This window comes from Malus domestica, chromosome 13, assembly GCF_042453785.1.
Source record: "Malus domestica chromosome 13, GDT2T_hap1".
Lineage (NCBI taxonomy): Eukaryota > Viridiplantae > Streptophyta > Magnoliopsida > Rosales > Rosaceae > Malus > Malus domestica.
Genome location: NC_091673.1, coordinates 7,150,200 through 7,170,402, shown reverse-complemented (window position 1 = coordinate 7,170,402; position 20,203 = coordinate 7,150,200). Strand labels below are relative to the sequence as shown.

Sequence of the window (20,203 nt, the reverse complement as noted above, 5' to 3'; positions counted from 1 at the left end):
TGATTGCATAGCCTCACTCTTAATTTCTTGCCTCAAAAACCTTGTGCGTCTACTACATGTATATCTACAACTTTTGGTTAAAACAGAAAGTTGCATATCCCATAACTATTGTTGCATATCACAATATATCTTTGTTCATATATTCAAACAAGTATGGAAAATACTAATGCTGTAGACATGCTAACGAGGTTAAAGCGAAAGCGTGCTATAAATGAAGAGGAAAATAGGAAGAAAAAAAAATTATTGTCGGTACAATTATATATGTTATTGTCATTGTCATGCATTGGTATAGTTGGAGTGTTCTTCTCAATAGTGAGTGATATACTAAGTCAAAGTGGATTTAATTGGGATGCAACCAAAAAGATGATAAGTGTAGATTAAGACTCTGTCTAGCAAAAGTACGTGAAGGTATGACAAATTCATTGTTTTTCTTTTGTGTGTGTGATATTCTTTTAACTCTTCTTATACTTATGGTTTGCTTTTTTATTTTTATATTTTGATGGGTAGTCACATAGTGGTGTTGAAAGTTTTTGTTGGAAGGTCATTCCAAATTGGGATGATATAGTGGATTTGTGTGGCAAAGATAGAGTCACGGGTGAGGGTGCTGAAACAAGTGTGGAAGCTGTTGAGATTATGACTCCTAAGCATAATTAACCTAATCGTATTGATTTGGATGGTGATACGCAAGGTTTAGAATATATTGAAATCATTAATGATACTATTTCAGCCAATGGTCAGAAGACTCAAAGCAAGAGAAAGCCAACAAATTTCGTTGATGTGCCTCATACAAAGAGAAAACCAACCACCCCTAAAGATATGATTGCAGATTCACCTGCCAAGATGGATGACATCATCCTTTCAAGACTATATTTGTGCAAACACAAAGAAGCTTGATCCAACAGAGGTATATCATGAAGTAAATGCAATACCAAATCTCAGTGAAGAACAAATCAAAACATGTGCTTGGTTGATAAAAAATGACAAGCAATTTCTCATGTTGAAGACACTTCCAGTTGAGAAGAAAAAAAAAATGGTATTATTGTTTACTTCACGAGGCGCATAGGATTGTTTTCATTATATTTCCCATTTTAGTTTTTTTCAGTAAGATATTAGTTAAAATAAAAGCTTTGCATGTCATGAAAGTTCATTGACATTTGCAAGTGTGCTTTACTGGGATTTTTCCTACTTCAATCAACTTTATCATATTATTGCAGCTGTTAATTGTTGAAAATTTGGTTTTAACTAACCAATGTGTTGCTGATGTATCATTTTGAATCAAACTGATGATTTTATAACTAATGTCTCATTTTTGTTTGATGACTTTAACCCTGATGATTTATAACCAGTTTAACGTTTTTATTCAAATTTGTATTCCTCTATATAATACAAATTCTAGAGAATATCCAAACAATGAAATTTGGAATTCCTGTCATTTTGTAATTTCTATGTATCCAACATCCAAACGATGAAATTTCAATTAACGAGAATTTAATTACTATCATTTGTAATTCCCATCATTTAAAATTCAGTGATAATTTAGAAATTCTTCATCCAAACATGGTGTTCGGGTGAACACCATGTCTTCAAGGTTGCATGGTTTTTCAAAGAGTTTTCATAAAGCTTAATAAGTCTTTCATGTTCACATTTCATTCGAACCTCCGGACGGATTGCATGTTTGATATACATTACAGATTGGAGGTCTAAGTAGAGCTTACTGTAGGAAAACCTAACCTTCAAAATATAGATGGGTAATGCATAAGTAATTGGGAGGAACTGCATAGAATTATTAATGTGATGGCGGAACCCTAGTGTATTTTTAAATTGATTTTCAAAACTGTTTTCTTTTAGTTATTTTCCTCTTGCCAAACCTTTTAAATTGTTTTTATTAAACTCATTTTTATAATTTTAAGACATAACATCAATTTTTTCGAAACTTTGTTTTAAATAATTAATTAACAATTGGTTTTAAATAGAAATTGTTTTAAGAATTCTGTGGAGAACGACCTTACTTGAGCCGACTATACTGCGATAACCTTGTTACTATCTGCGATAACCTTGTTACTCTTGTAAGTATTTTAGGTATTTTTATCCCTACTTTTTTAGGTGGTAAAAATCCCATCAATATACATTTATGAATAATACTTTGCACCTAACTTTGATGTATATATTCAACTCTTGCAACAAAAAAAAATATTATTATTGTACAAATATCATAAACGGAATTGTTTAATTTCTTATTTTTTATCTGAGGATGATCCCTCTAAAATATCATTAGAATCAAAAGATCGTTTAGTCATCCAAATGTATGAAGCAAGTTGACAATGTATGTACCAAATAACATATTTATGATAAACTGTCCAAGTATTTGATACAATTAAATGACTAAAAATCTATCATTTGAATTCAAAAAGTATCTTTAAATGATGATTAACAAACATGATCTTTAGTATGTAAAACGAACCTTGAATTAATTTCCAAATCACCAATTTTACATCAACTAATGAGTTACATAATTTTACAGAGCAACCTTACTTGATCAACCCTAGTATGTAACTAATTTCTTAATCTGCCATGACCAAATAGCCGGTAATTTCTTTGCAACTACATGTTTGTGTCATTTGATATTGTGCAAGACATATTAAGGAGCTGGTCCCCTGAAAATATGATATCATAAACGTATCTATTAACTTGGTTTGTGGTAAAAAACTTCGTACTCGGAAAATTTCTAGGTTCTGAATAAGAGAAACATGACATCCATATGCAAAAGCGGACTTTTATGATTTTGGTTTGGTTAGGTTATGCCTACTTTATTCTAAATAGTCCTTATTAATACAACTATAGTCATATAATTTAGCTTTGTAGCAGAAGTTTTTATACAAGGGTCATTAAGTTAGTTGCCTCAGTGATTTGAGTAACTACGTATATCTGGATAATGATGATCTGGAGAATGGGGCTTCTAGGAGTCGAAGTTGATTAAGAATTGGTGAATTCTAAACATGGCGGCGTTGATCTCCTAGAAGTGCTTCTTCAGTTTACTTTCGAGAACGTTTGCACCACGGCTCTTAGCATTAATTCGGATATGTGGTACAACGGTCGGACTAAAGAATTTCTCTTTATACAAAGAATAAAATATCATTATTAGGCCTCTTATTAGGTTTTCATTTTTAATGTACTTGTATTTACTATATACTGTACATTTAAGGATGAATGAAAAATAAGTTGAGCCAAACACAATTTCTACATCTTCCAAATTGGATTTGAGCAAAAGTTGCAAAAGTTGGAAGAAAAGCAGCTGCTCTTCAAGCGTAAGTGTTAAGTTTGCTTTTTACCACCGCTAACTTTCAAAATAAGTAAAAAAGTGGGAATTTTACCAAACAATCTAGCAACCTAAAACTTTTTAAAAAGCAGATTCTAGGCCAAAAAAGCAGGCCCAATTCGTCACTAAGAGACATGAATTATTGGTTAAATAGGTTAAATCCGCATTTGTCTGTATTTGGACTTTAGGTGACCACTTCTGTAGCAAATATAGTATTAGAGCGTGATTGTTACACAATTGAGAAGACAAAATAAAGCATGATTATTAGAATTTTATTCTCAGCTGCTCGTCCTAATAAAGCATGAATTGCAGTTGGAAAATGATTTTTTCTAATTACTTTCAAATCACCAATTTTACATGATCAAACCCTAGCTTGTAATTATTCCATGAACAATTTCTGTTAGATGACCAAAAAAATTCTGATTTGAATGATTTTTATAGCAATGATTTTTAAACGATGCTTAAGAAATTCAATGATTTTGATTATGAAAGTTTACATTGAAAATACCTTATTCAAAAAGGGTGGACATGTTGCTCCACACACGGAGTGAATGCAAATATTATCTATGCTTTGACAATCTCACGTCGTAAAATTGACAAAACAAATTACAATCATCGTTATATATTTTACTTCTTACTTCTCTAGCAAGCATGATCTTTGATATCCAAAAGCAAACCCTGACTTTAGAATTACATCACTTTCCAATCATGATTTTACATCAACTAATAATGGATCACATAATTTTACAAAGCAGCCTTGATTACTTGATCAACCCTACTATGTACTTAATTTCTTAATCTGCCATGACCAAATAGTTATTTCTTTACACACACATACATATATATATTTGCGTCATTTGATATTGTATAGAAATATTAAGGAGCCTACACTTTCTTTCCCATGATTTCCAGTCCCTTGTTCAGTACCTTCAGCCATTAGATAGTTGCCTCAATCATATGCACGACTGACTGGAGCTCGAGCATGGGGCTTTTAGGCGACGAATTTATTGTGCTGTCAACAAGTTTGAACCACTGGTTTCCGGGGTCGCACGAACTATCTCTGCTCAAGCAGTTGCAGGAATTTGTGACAACGGTATTGCTGGAGTCTACGTCAAGGCAAACTTCGGTACCATCCATGGTCTTAGATTGGAGGTGCAACTTAGAATCCGAAATGATATCCCATTGCGAATTCCTGGTCGTGCAAAGTATCCCCACTGCTGCCGGCTTATTCAGTTTGTCAGCTTGTATGCAGAAATACGTTCCTTTCAGCGTTAGGACCTTCCTCGATGAATAGGCCCAGGCTCCAGACTGGGAGCATGGACCTAACTTCAAAGGGCCAAGGAATCCGACTTTTAGGAGGCAGAGGCCTGTGGCTGGATGGAAAATGATTTTATGCATCCTGGATTGAGCTAAGCCTGGCCCTGCAAACAACACAAACACATAATAAACCTTTCTGACACAAGCGATATTCTACACCCATGTTTGCCACAAGCAAATTAGCGTCAACCCTCCAAAAAATGAAATATATGATTCAAATCTCTTCAATGAAACAAAGATTATGTGCTGCACCAGTGGCCTATGTGGGCGAGCAAGGTCCACATCTAATTAACCGTCAGAAATCACTTGCAAGCGGAAGCGTCTGACCCTAGCAACATTAATCGATGAAAATGAAACACGGTGTTACCTTGCAAAGGAGATTGGAGGACAGAGAGCCTCTGAGTTAGGCTTGAATTCCTGATATCGCTCCAATCCCAGTTCAAGATTCCATAATACTCTTCCATACCCACCACCCCTTGCCTTAAATAATAACTCCCAACCAGGGTCCAGAGAGCAAAATCCACATCAAATTCAGCTGCAGCAGCCATGAAGCAGTTTAAGTACCTGTTGTCATTTACATTGGTGCCCCTGTGGTCCACCCCAAACTCACTCACAAACAATGGCAACCCATTGTCAAGCAAAAATCCTGACTTTCTCTTCACGTTATTGTATACTTGGCCGCACACTTGGTTGGGATTGCCGTTCTTCCACGCCTGCCCATCTGAAAATCCATACCAGTGCACTTCAAATACTGTTTTCCCGGCAAATGTGAGGCTCACGGGTCGTTTGGCGAGGAAAGATAAGTCCGTGTCAAAACTCAAGCCAGAGAGAATGACAAGCACGTCTGCGTTTGCCGAGTGCACCGCCTCAGCTCCTCTTTGCATGTACCTATACAACGGATATTTCATACAAGTTACAAGTAATTACCATTAATTCGTTTTGATCAGTCGTATGCATAAAGAAAGACATCAATTATGCTGTACAACGAAAAACCCACTATCTACACTATTAAATATAAACCAAATAGGTTAGCCAAAATAATCCAGGTAAGATAGATATAGCCCTAGGTTATGTATTGATGTTACAAAAATGCCTTGTGAACCATGTGGGATAACTGAATCACTTATGTTATAATACGTGAATTCATTTTCAGCTGGAAATGAAATGACGCACTTACTTGTACCAGTCGTCAACATTCTGTTTGGGGCCTCGCAGCTCATTCCTCAAGCTCATGCCCACCACATTACTGACGCCTTTGAACAATGTGGCCATTCGAGTTAGGCCAGTGATCCAAAGGTCCGGGTTGAAATACTTGTCACCAAAGAAACCATTGTCGTCGTTGTTATTGCAACACCACCCAGGAGTGCTTAAGTGATTATCAAGTATAACCATCACATTGTTGCTCCCAAGACTAGAAACTACTGCCTAAACATATGAAAATAAACCAGTCATTATCTTTTGTGAATATTAGAAATAGTAAATTATGAGGGAGTCCTTATTGTCACTCTAAAAACTTATAAAACCATGTCATCTAAAACCTAAGGCCCCTAAACTGGATGTGGTAGGTTGTGATCAATTAAAATAGATTTTGAGTCCAGTCTGTGTTTGTTGTGCCAAAATGTAAGATGGACAAGAGTGCACATGATGGGTTATGAATCCATAATACAGTAACCTATCCTCATACATGAGTTACAAGTTATGTCTTCCAAGTCACCAAGAGCGAACTGCTCTGATGCCATATTAAACTAAACATGGTAAATACCAAAAATATATATGATAATATTTGGGAATTTCTTATATATTCATTAATCTCCAAAGTAGAGTATATGTAGGAGTTACAATTGGTATTAGATATGTACTTCACCAATGTGGGACAATAAACTACTATTTACACTTTAACTAATATATAACTCGCAACATCTACCAATCCAATGTCGTCTCTAACGCCCAATTCTATCCAGCCCACCATGGGACCTGATCGTATTTCGCATGGCTGAGAAAAATTTCGGTTCATAACATGCCGGCATGGTTTTCATGCTTGTAATTTAGGAAGAACTCCACTTTAGTCCTTGTAATTTCAATTTTCACGACTGAAGTCTTTGTGGTGTATCAATTCTTGCAATTTAAGGACAACAACTTAATTACCAATTTAGGACTCGTTTAGATGTGCTTTTCAAGTAACCGAAAGAGTTTTTAGAGAAAATATTTTTGAACTTCAAAAACACTTATAATGCTTTCTGCAAGAAGCACCTGTTATGTGCTAGAACTTTAAGTGCTTCTCCAGAATTTATTTACATCTTTATTAAAAATTGGTTCTAAAAACATTTTTATCAAAAACAGTTTCAGTTATTTTAAAAACACATCCATCCCTTATTTGACAAAATTAGCATATGTGATATATAATGAGAGAAATTTTCTCCTTTACTAAAGTGCATCTTATCCCAAACTAAAAGGACATAAAATCATACTTTAGTTGTATTAAGTATATTCTAAAATATAATATTTTACACATTAATTAGTAACCTCACGTAATATGTCGATAGTTAAACAAAAAAAAATCTCCGGGCAATCCTCTGTTGAGCTCCAGCAAAAACAAAATTGAATTATGCATTCACTAAATGGCAGGTGCAATGGCGGTGTATAATTAGGGTCACTATCAACCAAATTACTGTGTAATTTAATTTGATTTAGTAAAACAAAAATCACTCTTGATATTGCCGCCATGGACTAAAACAATAATAATTGAAACCAGAGTTGAAAATTTGGTACCTGGGTAGGGACGGACTGACATCGATAGGTATTCCATACACACCAAATATTTATCACACGATACTCTTACGTGTAAACAATATAAGCCGTCGATCATGTTGACAAAAAAATTCATTAAAGTATGATGATCATGATTCACGTGTCTTCACTGGAAAGTTATCCTCGTGGCTTTAGCTTTAAACCAATCCATGAAATTAACTTAGAGAAAACCTAATCCTACGCATGGTTGTGGGGTCCATGCAGAATATCATAATTAAGCAAGTAAAATAACCAGCATGTTTTCTTTTCCCTTTTTTTTTTTTTCTGTTTGTTTCCCGGGAAAATCACAGCGTACCTGGTAAGCTTTCAAGAGGGGGAGATCGACGAGGGCGGGATTGTTGGACTGGATACCGGAAATGGATTCGAGAAGGCCGAGGCTCTGAAACGACTGCCGAACAGTGACAGCTGCCAGCGTTTCATTCGTGGCCAGGAGAAGCGGCCACGTCAGCCTGACGCAGTTGAATCCCAGCGACGCGATTCGCTTGGCGATTGCATCCACCGGCTGCTTGCTGAGGCCTTCGGCGACGACGGCGTCGAGATGCGACACCCAGTTCACGCACGCCAGCTTCACGCGCTGCCCGCTCTCGTCGACGATCCATCGGGAGGAGGTGGAGAGTGGGAGAGCCGAGGCTGCAGGCGCGAGTGTGAGAAGGGAAATGATAGAGAGGAAGGAGAAGAGTGAGATGACTGGCTTTGCCATGGTTGGAACTTGGAAGGAGGATTGTTGAGAATATATGGGAACTCAATCTTCAATTTATATACTATGATGATATTCAAAGGCCCACCAAACTCATGTAGCACAAATTTAAGAAAGATAATCAATTATGACAAGGCTTTATATATATATATATATTTATTTATTTATATATTTATATATTTATATTTATTTATTTATTTATTTATATCAGATTGCTTAAGACCTCCAACCCTTATGCTAAAAGCCAAATTTTTTAGCCCGGAAAGTTTAGCTTTTAGCCCAGAAACATCTTTTCTGCTCCAATCCTTCTACCCTAAAATTTTAGCCCGGAATTATTAAAGAATGAAATTAGCCTAAATTTTTTTCTTAAATCAATTTTTTTTTTAAATAAATATGTAGATTATTGTAAATTAATTTTATGAACATTTTGATCTAAAAAAATTTAAATTCCGATAAACATTTCGCATTTAGCCCGGGGGGAAAGCTGGGGGGTATTTGGCCCAGAAATAGCATTTGGCATTTAGCCTAAAATTTTAGCATGGGTTTGAGAGTGTTTGGGGGGGTAATTTGGCTTTTAGCCCAGGATTGGAGATGGTCTAAGACCATCTCCAACCCTTGGGCTAAAAGCCAAATTTTTTAGCCCGGAAAATTTAGCTTTTAGCCCAGAAAAATCTTTTCTGCTCCAACCCTTCTACCCTAAAATTTTAGCCCGGAATTATTAAAGAATGAAATTAGCCTAAATTTTTTTCTTAAATCAATTTTTTAAAAATAAATATGTAGATTATTGTAAATTAATTTTATGAACATTTTAATCTAAAAAAAATTAAATTCCGATAAACATTTTGCATTTAGCCCGGGGGGAAAGCTGGGGGGTATTTGGCCCAAAAATAGCATTTGGCATTTAGCCTAAAATTTTAGCATGAGTTGGAGAGTGTTTGGGGGGTAATTTGGCTTTTAGCCCAGGGTTGGAGATGGTCTAAGTGGAGGTTTCCCATTTGTCTAAAAAAATGGGGATACGATACCTACCGTTAGATTTAATTTTAATGAAATTATGTGATCTGTGTTTTAATCTCAACCACACAATTTCATTAAAACCAATCTAACGGTGGGGAGCGTGTTCCAATTTTTTTGAAAAAATAGGAATCCCTCCCTTTAAGCAATCTGTGTGTGTGTGTATATATATATATTATCAGGACTTATAAGGGAAAGAATCTCATTTTATTCAAAAATATGGATTAGTTGAGGTCATTTCACATCGAATTTCAACGATCCGAACTATCTATTTTATAAGTTTCGATTCATAGATTATTTTTTTATAAAAATTCAATCTAAACCATTTGCTTATTTAATTATCATGATAAAATTTCATTGTTTCTTATAGATCAAAACGTTCGTCAGTTTCTTTAAACTCAATTTAATGTTTCAAATATTTCCAATTTAGCTAATATTTTGCAAGAACAATATGTGAGGTCCAACTTGAAATATAAACGGTTCGGATTGTTAAATTTCGATGTGATATGTGCCTACAACCACAACTAATCCCTATTTAAAAATAATAATACTGAGATTTCGTCCCTTAAACCATCTTCAACCATTGGATTAAAAAAATTTAACCCATAAACATTTTTCTGCTCCAACCCTTCTAGGTTAAATTTTTAGCTCAAGATTATTAAAGAATAAATTTAGGCTATTTTTTAAAAGTCATTTATTTAAAAAAAAAAAAAGAAAGTTATGTAGACTATCTTAATTTATCTTATGAACATTTTAACTTAAAAATATTTAGATTTTAATTAATATTGAAAAATCACTAAACTGAGACCATAAAACTTATGGAACATTATGAAAGAATATGAAACAAAATTTTAAATTGTTTTAGCCATTGGATTTAATTTTGGGCCATTGGATCTTTTTTTACCATTAAATTTGATCATATTAGATCTCAGCCGTTGAATTTAATGAATTTATAAATATAAAACTAAAAATTAAATAAATTTGAATGTGACCAAATGTCTATTTGAATATGTGTCATCCGATTGAACCCAAGAGTCGTTGGGCTCATTACTGTGGTCGACAAGCCCACGTGAGTGGGTCTTGTGCTAGTAATGGTGTTGGGGCGCTTGAAGTTCCCCATCTGGCTTTCAGATAGGCACGTCCATTCGCAGGTGGTGGGCCAGCTCACTAATTCAGTGTGGTATCTTGGCTGAAATTTGTCCCAAAAATAAGTTTTTAGTTGAAACTCATATTTGGCCCAAGGATTGGAGTCAGTTTGAGTGAGTTTAAAATCTAAAAGTTGAGTTTTACTACAAGAGTTGGGATAGGTCTAAAAGGCCTCATATATTTTATTATGCCAAGTATAATTGAAGAAAAATTGTGGTTAATAAGTTAATATATAAAATTTATTCATGTTATATTTGAAGAAAAATTGTGATTAATATGTTAATAATATAAAATTTATTCATGTTATAAATATGTTATTTGCCATAAGGAGATAATGTTTGATGCGTTATGGGCTCCGTTGACGTTGGAATTGGAAACACGGCAAGTCATGGGAAGTGTTCACGTACGAGCAAGTATTAACGAAGCAAAAGCAACGCCAAGAACATGTAACAAGACCAACAAACCCTTTTTGGTCTTTGACACACTTGAAAGGCATTCCACACATAATGCTTAAATATTCCTTTCCTTTCAAGATATCAAATTCTCGAATGTATTATCTTGGAATTTCTTGACTTATGAAGATCATCTGAGTGTTTTGTATAAGTCTCTTTGTATCTACAACATGTTTGATATAATACCTACTAGGCATATTTCAACAGGTTGTGTAGACAAAACTCGACAAATTCTCTCAAAATCACTCATCAAGGGTTTGATGATTTTTTTTTTTTGGTTGCGTTTTGTTTCTATTTAAAAAACTTAACATTTAAAACTAGGACTACCCAAGATTCGAATCCTGAATCCGCCACTGAATGGTATGCAATGCTATAAGTGAAATGTTGTACAAATGCATTATTGTTTATTCAGCCATACTCACTTGCTTGGAATGCGAGAAGTAACGAGCGATAAGGATACAAAAATGTTACTGAGTTGTTAATGTATGAGATAAACAATCTGTATTTACTACAAGATGTGGGATGTTAGGTGTTTGCATAGACAGACAATAGTCAAGCCCACAAATATCGTACGGATCAGACCCTATAACACCCAATGTAATTACACCAACGGCCCAGTTATAGGCCCATAGAGCTGGGGTGCATTGCAGAAGCATTAAAATATACGGGAGAAATTGACATGAGAAATTTTATTCGAACCCACATAACCTCTTTCTACACCTAATTTAAATTATAAATGAAAAATATCTTTTTTTACCGTATTGCATAATTACCATCAAGTACAAGATGAAATTAACATTAAAACTAAAATTTATCAATAAACCCACCCCTAATGATCAAACCCTATCACCATTTTTACAAAACACTATCAATATTGACAGTAAACATAGACAAAAACACTGAAAAGAACCTTCAAATGGTGGTCCATAAAGGATCTGAACTATTGAGCAAGTCGAAAGCCGAGCTGATCGAGAGCCATGCAGATTTGATGTCCCAAAACCAGGCCACTACAAATTGTACAGGGAGATCAAAGGAGAAGTTGAAGAGAGAGTTCTTAGTGAATGTTGTAGAGAAATGGATGCAACATTTTTGGATCATGGCTCTGTGATCTCGAGGAGAAGCAATTTGATCCGGCCTCTGGAGCTTCTAATTGTGGGGAAGGGAACTTTCAATAAAAATTTTGGAACAGTTCAAGTGAAAAACTGATTAGTTTTTCAAATTATTAACATTCAATAAGCCAATAGTATATGGAACATTTTTGTATGTACCCAAATTCAAGCTAGTTAGCTATAAGGGGTTTTTTCTTCTTCTGTTAGATCCAATTTAATTTGAGATTTTATTTTATAAATGGATGTAAAGATAATTTTACATTTGAATTGGGTTTGGAATGATAGTTTAAGTAATAAATTTAGGTTTAAAGATATATTAATTATTTAATTGCAAATAATATGGGTGTAGAGAATAAATTAAGTGTAGAAAGAGATTACATGGATTCAAATAAAATTGAGTAAATTGTACAAATGGTCCCTCAACTTTAATCAAATTGGAGCAATGGTCCCTCAACTAAAAATCCATTACCTTTGGTCCCTCAACTTATCAAAACGTGCAGTTATGGTCCCTCAACTAAAAATCCATTACCATTGGTCCCTGAACTTTAATTCAAGTGGAGAAATGGTCCTTTAACTTTAACTCAATTGTAACAATGGTCCTTCCAATATAACTCGTTTTGACAAATTTTTTGACATAGTTGACGAAAAGAACCATAATAATATACTTTGATGAGTTAAGGGACCCTAATTATATAAATGGTCATTCCAATATAGCTTATTTGGACAAAATTTTGACAAAATTGATGAAAAGGACTATAGCTACACATTTTGATAAGTTAAGGGACCAATGGTAATGGATTTTTAGTTGAGGGACCATTGCTCCAATTTGATTAAAATTTAGGGACCATTTGTACAATTTACTCAATAAAATTTCTCAATTGATATTTTCGTGTAAGTCAAGGGGTCAATATTAACTGCAGTGTGAAAAATCGGTCGTTCGTCCATTCTCTCGCCAACGGTCCGATTCCTAACCCAAAGGCGAAGGGGCCGACTCTGTAAATCCCAAATCCGAAAGTTCAATTCGCGGTTTCTAACCCCTTCCCCGAAATCTCGGACCCACCGGTTCCGATTTCTCCAATAGGCGGTTCAGTTCAAATTTCCACATATATCGCCGATTAGGGTTTTTCGCCGTCGAAGCTCTGAATTGGAGTATTAGACGATGTAAGTTCTGTTCATTTCTTTTAATCTTTTGAATATATGTTTTTATTTTTATTTTTTTACGAATTTTTGTGGGTATATATGAATTTAGGGGAGCTTTGAAGCTGGAGCTTCGTTGTCCCCAGACAGTCGATGGAATTTCAGTTGATCCTAAGCCTGATTGGAGCTTCGAATCTCTTCTGTCGGAGCTAGACGCATTGGAACAAAAGATCAGTAGCTCTTCCAAGGTTTCGGGGTCATTTACGAAGGAAAAACCGCGGTGAGTGCGCATTTAATTTGAGTGTTTCTGTGATTCGTCCGCCGCGAATGGCGGTGTTCTTCGCTTGGTCTGAGATTTTTTTCTTGGGGTCTGCGCCCTTGTTTAGAGATTTCTCGAACTCGAAGAGTAATGGGAGAACTTCTGCTAGCCCGTTTGTTATGCGCGTCCTCGAGGATGAGATGGACAGCACTGACGATGATGAAGATGAGGAGGTTATCGATCGAAATTCTGTTGGTGCCAAACGGTTTAATTTCGATGACCTCTATCTCAGGTACGCAATTAAATTACCCATTTGTATTCTTTCATACAATGCCTATATTTCATTGTTTCGCTTCTCTATTGTGAAGATATCCTGTTATTTTCCCGTCTTTGTGGATTTCTATTGAAGCTTTTGCCTCAAATGTCGTATAGTGATATTACATTCTCATCTCCCATATTAAACGATAGGCTGATATGTGGTTTCGCTTTATCTTCCAGTGATAGCGATGACTCTAGGGACGAGTCTTCTCTTGAAGCCCAACCTTACCTGATGGAGAAGGTTGAACCGGGGGAAAGTAGTTTGTTCGAGCTATCCCGTGAACATCAGTTCAGAGTGAAGGTCTGTAGCTATGTAGCTGGTGATGTCTGTGTTGTTTCACTTATGTTTGATTTATTCTAGTTTTTGAAAATTATTGTCTACTCAATAGATTGAGATATGTGGCTCTCGAGTGTAATTGACAAATTTGTGCGTCCATTGTGATTTTAAAATGGTTGCCCCTCATTTCTAACGCCACTTCCCCTTGTCTCCAAACAGTTTTGATTAATAAAACTTATGGAAGAAGGTATAATGTGATTTAAGTTTTGTGTTACAGCTGAGAATTGTAATTCATTAATTTACAGGAAGTTATTAGAAACCAAATATCAGCACTAGAGGCAGATCTGAAAACAGAAAAGGAAAAGTCTATTTCTGCACTTGTTCGGGTTCAAAAGTACAGAGAAGACCGATGGGAAATGGAAAGAAATCTTGATACTCAAAATCAACGCCAGATGTAAGCTTGCACATTTCATTTTTTTAAGCGCGTCTTAATATGGTACTCCAAAATTTCTGTTCATGGACCATCTATTCTGCTAGTCTTGGTCGAGATATATATGTGTGTGTGTGTTTGTATTGTTATTAAAAGTGTTATTCATTTCTTTTTGGTATTAGCCACAATATATCATTTTTAACAGTTTACTATGATCATCTGTAGAGCAGAAGCACTTGATAATCACTTGAATGCTATCCAGCGGGACCTTGAAATCAAATCTCAAATAGAAGAAAGAAAAATAAGAAATGATGCAGCTTATGAAGAAGCTAAAAGAAAGGAAAAGGCTCTCCAAGAAGAAAAACTTAGACAAGAACGAGCTAAAGCTGAAGCTGAGGTTTTTTTTATTTCGCCTTTTTTATATCCTTATGGTTTTGCTGGTTAATTTGTGTAAACAATGGCCCCATTATGTTACTGCATTACATAACCATTTTTATTTTGATGCGTTGAGATTATGTCACTTATTTTAGGTTTTCATTTCATGTAAGAACCGTTTCAGTGAACTTTAGGGAAATTGGTTCAAAGCTAGAGTTCCACACTAACTGGCTCACCATGCTTTTTGTATAAGAACATTATCTTGCATGTACAACTATTAACTGAGCTAAGCTATCTTAGTCAATCTTGGTTCGCTAATACCACTCATCTGCAAAGTTATTTTTTTTTCTTTGCCTCTATTCATTCTCTAATTTCTCTAGGCAGCACTCTGTAGGTATATTTATACTAAGTTCATAATAAGATAATGTTCTCACTACAGGCAAAAAGAGTGGAGCAAGCAAAAAGAGACGAGGATGCTAAAAGAGCTGCTTTGGAAGCTCAGAGCAGAGCAGCTAAAGAAGCTGCAGAAAGAGAAGCTTCTGAAATCTCGAAGAAGGCTGATTCTGGAGCGGCACAAGAAGAAACTAACAGGCCTCAAATAAATGCCAATTTGGGACCTTTAACTGCTCAGTCCAGTGGAAAACTATCAGCAGCAGGTATTATGATGTACATTGATTGGAAAGAAAAAACTTTGTGACACCCATGTTTTGTCTATTGCCCTTTCAATTGGTTCTTTCAAGAATCTTCCTTCATATGATGCATTAACTGGGCTACGTCATGGCAGGTAAGATAAAGGCAGCAGAAAGTGCTCTAAAGTTAGAGCAGCAAAGACTACAAATGCTTAAACAGTTAGAAGAAGAAAACCAGGCATTGACATTACGTTCCAACCAGGTCTGCTGGCACACATTGAGCTTTGAAGTCTTTATTCTATTTTTTTTTTCGTGAACCAATTATTTTTGCTTCTGTATTTGCTATTTGTCTACCGCTTACTGACATCGAATAGAATTTATATAATTATAATATGTTTTGTTTGAACCTTGACTTGTGGAGATCAATGTTAATGTATATTTCCATTTATTCTATTCCCTTGTTCCTTAATATATCATTCTCTTGTTTATATTGTTACTCTTGTAATATTACCTATTATCAACAATGATTATTGCTGTGTTACTTTTTTGTCTTTATGATTGTATTGCATCCAATGTTTGGATAAAGCCATGTTATTTGAACTTTATTTTTTATACGTTCCTATGGGTCCATTATACTAGTTTGTCATGTCATGTCTTTTCTTTTTGTTAGGATTTTGCGAAGATTGAGAGGCAAATTTCTAAGTTGATACGCCAAATTACGGGAACAAAAGATAGTGTCAGGTAAGGTGGATGAGGGATGCCTTCAATTATATAACATGGCTTGTTTACATTTTTTTGATCTTATATTTATTCTGCTGTACTGTATTGAGCATTGCTGCACATGAGGTAGCTACTTTCACTGGTAGAGGACTTGGAATGTACATTATGCTTGTGAAATTTCTCCATAAGGCTCATTAAAATCTGTTCTGGCTTGATGTTTGCTACAAGTTGGGATATTTATAGGCAAATGAACCATTCTTCCTTCATATGTTTTCTCTTCTCCCATGGTGACAACTGAGCCTATGCGGGATCAGCTGCTAAACCCTAGTCTTGCATATGTACTATCTGGAGCAATAGCTTCATCCAGTTCACATGCTATTGTAACTTTCCCAATTATCTTCTTTTCTTTCAAAAAATAACTATAACTGAAGTAGTGTTGTTGTAAAACTGAGATTTTTTATATGTCGAGATACTTTAATTGATTATTGTTGAAATTCTGCTCATAATGCAATGAGATTTTTTACATTCTAAGATGTACCTTTTTCAGACAAAAAGCAGATGAACTATTCAATATCTTTAATGATGCTCGTTGCCCCCAATCTATCAGCATCGCAGCGTTTGCAAAGAAGGTAATGTCACCTTTTTGAGTTCAGTGACAAAATGTAGAGTTTACTATCTAGAATATCAGAATTCTCTATATGATGGAAAGCTTCAGAATTTCTTTTTTCTAGGGTATTTCTTGGAGACCAGGTGGAGCCAATTTTGAGAAGCTCTATCATTCTACAAATATTTTATTCTTAGTCATTTTACATGTGGACTGCATCCTTTATGTTTTTTTAACAATATATTTCCTCTTATGGAACTGACACTAATGTTTATGTTCAATGGTTTGCTTATTTGGAAATTAATTACAGGTTGTCTCCAATTGTGAAACCCCGCGTAATGCTGCTTTTGCATGTGGTTATGTCATTGTTCTTGTTACTTCAAAGGTACAGCACGATAATAGGGCGGGGGGGGGGGTTAATGAAAGATACTTCCATTTCCTTTCGTAGTATGCATCAGTTTCATGTCCCAGAATGAATCGTCCTTTTCTTTTCTTTAGTATGATATTTTTGTACATTTGAATCAGGTTCCGCAGGTGATGGATCTTATCCTTGCCGAGTTACACAGAGCTTGCATCTATACAGTTCCAAAACACTACTCGCAGGTGATTCAAATCTTAAGTCTCATTCCTTTCTTTTAAGAAGGGGAGAAAAAGGGTGTGGGGTGGTTCCTGAATGATCCTTACCCCATCTGGATCAGAATAGCAGAAGTTTGCCTTCTCTCCAGTTTCTATGATTTTCTGTATAATCAAAATTAAATTTTCACCCTTTTCTTTGTCCATTTAAAGAGGAGATCCGGCAGTTTTCAATCTTTTTAAAATAATCGGGCTCACAGCCTCCTCTCAGGAAATGGGAGAGAGATCAAATCGTGCGGGAGATGGGGTTTGGAGTCTATTGGGCCCTGGAAACTGGACTATCTGATTCCGGTTAAGTGAACTGGGTCCAACTGAACCGGGTCAAATAAAACTGGATCGAACGAATTGGGTCAAACCAAACCGGCCGGACCAAACCGGTCCGACCAAATTGGATTGGGTTGAACTGGGCTGACTGAGCAGGGTCGGGCAGAACCGGGTCAAGCCGAACCGGATTTGACCCAAACCCAACCCCCAACCCCCAAAACCCCAACTCCAAAATCCCAAAACCACAAACCCCAACCCCCAAAACTCCAAAACCCCTAAACCACTAAGGCCCTGTTTGGCACATCGTATAAGGCACCGGATAGTACTAATAATACGGTGTACGGTGTTTGGTAGCTGTTTGGATTAAATAGGCACCGGATTAAATAATCCGGGCCCACCATTTTAATACAATCCGCACCCGCTTAGCTATCCTCTCCAATAGGTTGGTATAATTAGTTGGGTTCGCGCTCCCGTATGCTCTTCTCTCCGACCCTCTCTGCTCCTGCCCAACGCGAACTCCACCAAGGTATTGCTGCTCTGTCTCTCCCTCCTTCCCAAATGCCAGCAGAGGCTCCGGCGACGGAGGAACCCAAGAAGGAAGAAAAGGTTGCTAGGCAGACGAAACCCAGGTTTTCAATTATGGGTTTTTAATTTTTTGCTTCTGGGTTTTCATCTTCTCCATCTTTTTGCTTCTGGATTTTCAATTATGGTGCTCGAATTCAAGATTTCTGGTCACGTTCTTCAATTTTTTTTCCTTTTTATTCTTCATTCTATTTATAGATTTTTTTTAAACTAATATGAAAATTGTTTTTCATTTGGGAGTGAGTGAGGGAGTGATGGAGGAGGAGGGAGTGAGGGGAGGAGATCTGAAATCTGGGGACAAGATCGGCAATCTGGGGAGGGGAGAGAGAAAAGTTCATCAAACAAAAAAGGAGGAGGGAGTGAGGGGAGGAGATCTGAAATCTGGGGAAACGATCGGAAATCTGGGGAGAAGATCGGCAATCTGGGGAGGGGAGAGAGAAAAGTTCATCAAACAAAAAAAAAGATTTGATTTTTTTTTCTTCCCTTTTCTTATCCGGTTCAGTACCAAACACAGTACAAATAATACGATTATTAGTCCGATACTGCACCAAACACCCGATTAATTTAGTCAGTACTATCCGGTGGTTATTTATCATATCCGATAGAAATAGTCAGTACAGTCCGAGCTGTCAAACGAGGCCTAAATCCCTAACCCCTAAACCCCACCCCCACCCTACACCCTACAACCCTACAACCCTACAACCCTTAGGATGTCATGTCTGTTTTTCTTTATCTAGGTGGGAAATTAATTTTTCTGGAAATGCATCTCTTGACATTTCTTTTACTACAGTCAGCATTCCAATCACAAGAGGCCTATTATAAAGCAATTGGATTCAAAGAAGACGAAGGAAAGATTGAAAATGTTGACAATTATTTGGCACGATTGGAGTCCTATATGAAACTGTATGGGGCACTGGTTCAGGTTTGACTCTACTATCTTGCTGCTTGGATTTTTAATGTTTTCTTGGCATCTTTAAGTTACTCGGTATTTTTTTGCAGACGGAAATTTCTAGGGTCGAAAATGCACATGGCCTGAGAGAAGGTTGGGCATGGATGGCGAGGTTTTTAAATGCTCTCCCTGCCAACAGATACACTGCTGTTGCGCTTAAAGCATTCCTATATGTAAGTTGTTACAGAAGTTAAATATTCTTCCTAGAGAAAAAATAGGACAAATATCCTTATGCTAAATGGCTCAATGCTTTAACAGACGGCAGGGTACTCTCTCTTCAAAAAGTACAAATCCCAATTCAGGAAGATGCTGAATATCATCTCAGACAACTTCCTGAAGGCACTAAAGGAACGACGAGATTCAAATCTGAACTCGGTCATTGCAGAAATCGAGGCGTTCATAAAGGACAACGAATTCCATCGTGAGCCTGAGGGAAGGACCCTGTTGGGCTCTTTGGAATCAGATGCCTATGTTCCTGAAGTTGATTACCAACATTCAAATCAGTATTCGTATGGCGGGTACCGCTACTGATTGTATTTGTATGTACTATACTGTCTTCTGCGATTCCCGGAGGATCTGGTGAAGAATGTTTTGCCGTTATTGTTAGTCAAGCAATTTGTATTCTTGGTAGTTACGAACATTGTAAGGATACGTGAATTTTGATGAAGGAAAGCATAATCTGCCGCAACATTCTGCGAATTTTGAACAGGAATCCGATCAGGGATTTGAATTAGGGTGTTTCCGAATTGATTCTGTACTGATGGCATCCCCATCTTGTTCTGAGCCAAGAACAAATAAGCCAAGCCAGCCTTCTCCACATCCCGGAAATGCCAGGATGATGCTGACCATAGCATTTCATGCCTGCACTAAAAGAGCAACCCAGTTGCGTGAATGCACGGGGGTTGGGTGTGTGACCAAGTCCTGGTTTGGTACCGAGTTCTGAAAAAAGTGGCTATCAAAAAAGCTGGTAAACATTCAGCTTCAGTTTTTTTCCACAGTTTTGGATGAATAAAAGCCAAAAACACAAAGCTGCAAAACCCAGCTTTGAAAAACCAGCTATTTTTCACATCTGTTTTACATAAAGGTTTATCAAACACTATAATATTGATTTTTTTTTTCAAAAGCACTTTTACAAAAATGTTTATCAAACACTATGTTGCTTTATTTCAC

General features: G+C 36.2%; 2 protein-coding genes across 2 annotated transcripts; one reads left to right on the top strand and one right to left on the bottom strand.

Annotated features, from left to right (window-relative positions):
• Positions 1-3,973: 3,973 nt before the first annotated feature.
• LOC103452050 (glycosyl hydrolase 5 family protein-like) lies at positions 3,974-8,269 on the bottom strand. Its single transcript, XM_008391524.4, has 4 exons — positions 7,737-8,269; positions 5,811-6,058; positions 5,001-5,521; positions 3,974-4,737 (listed from the first exon to the last, which is right to left on the bottom strand). The coding sequence occupies exons 1-4, from the start codon at positions 8,139-8,141 to the stop codon at positions 4,253-4,255; spliced, it is 1,659 nt and encodes a 552-aa protein (XP_008389746.2). The 5' UTR covers positions 8,142-8,269; the 3' UTR covers positions 3,974-4,252.
• A 4,479-nt stretch (positions 8,270-12,748) lies between these two features.
• On the top strand, positions 12,749-19,732 carry LOC103452048 (mRNA export factor GLE1). Its single transcript, XM_008391523.4, has 15 exons — positions 12,749-13,017; positions 13,106-13,273; positions 13,380-13,544; positions 13,751-13,871; positions 14,153-14,301; positions 14,503-14,674; positions 15,092-15,308; positions 15,437-15,543; positions 15,952-16,022; positions 16,549-16,630; positions 16,916-16,990; positions 17,131-17,208; positions 18,875-19,006; positions 19,084-19,206; positions 19,292-19,732. Coding segments are annotated over exons 1-15 (1,935 nt in total). The 5' UTR covers positions 12,749-13,015; the 3' UTR covers positions 19,565-19,732.
• The last annotated feature ends 471 nt before the right edge of the window (positions 19,733-20,203 follow it).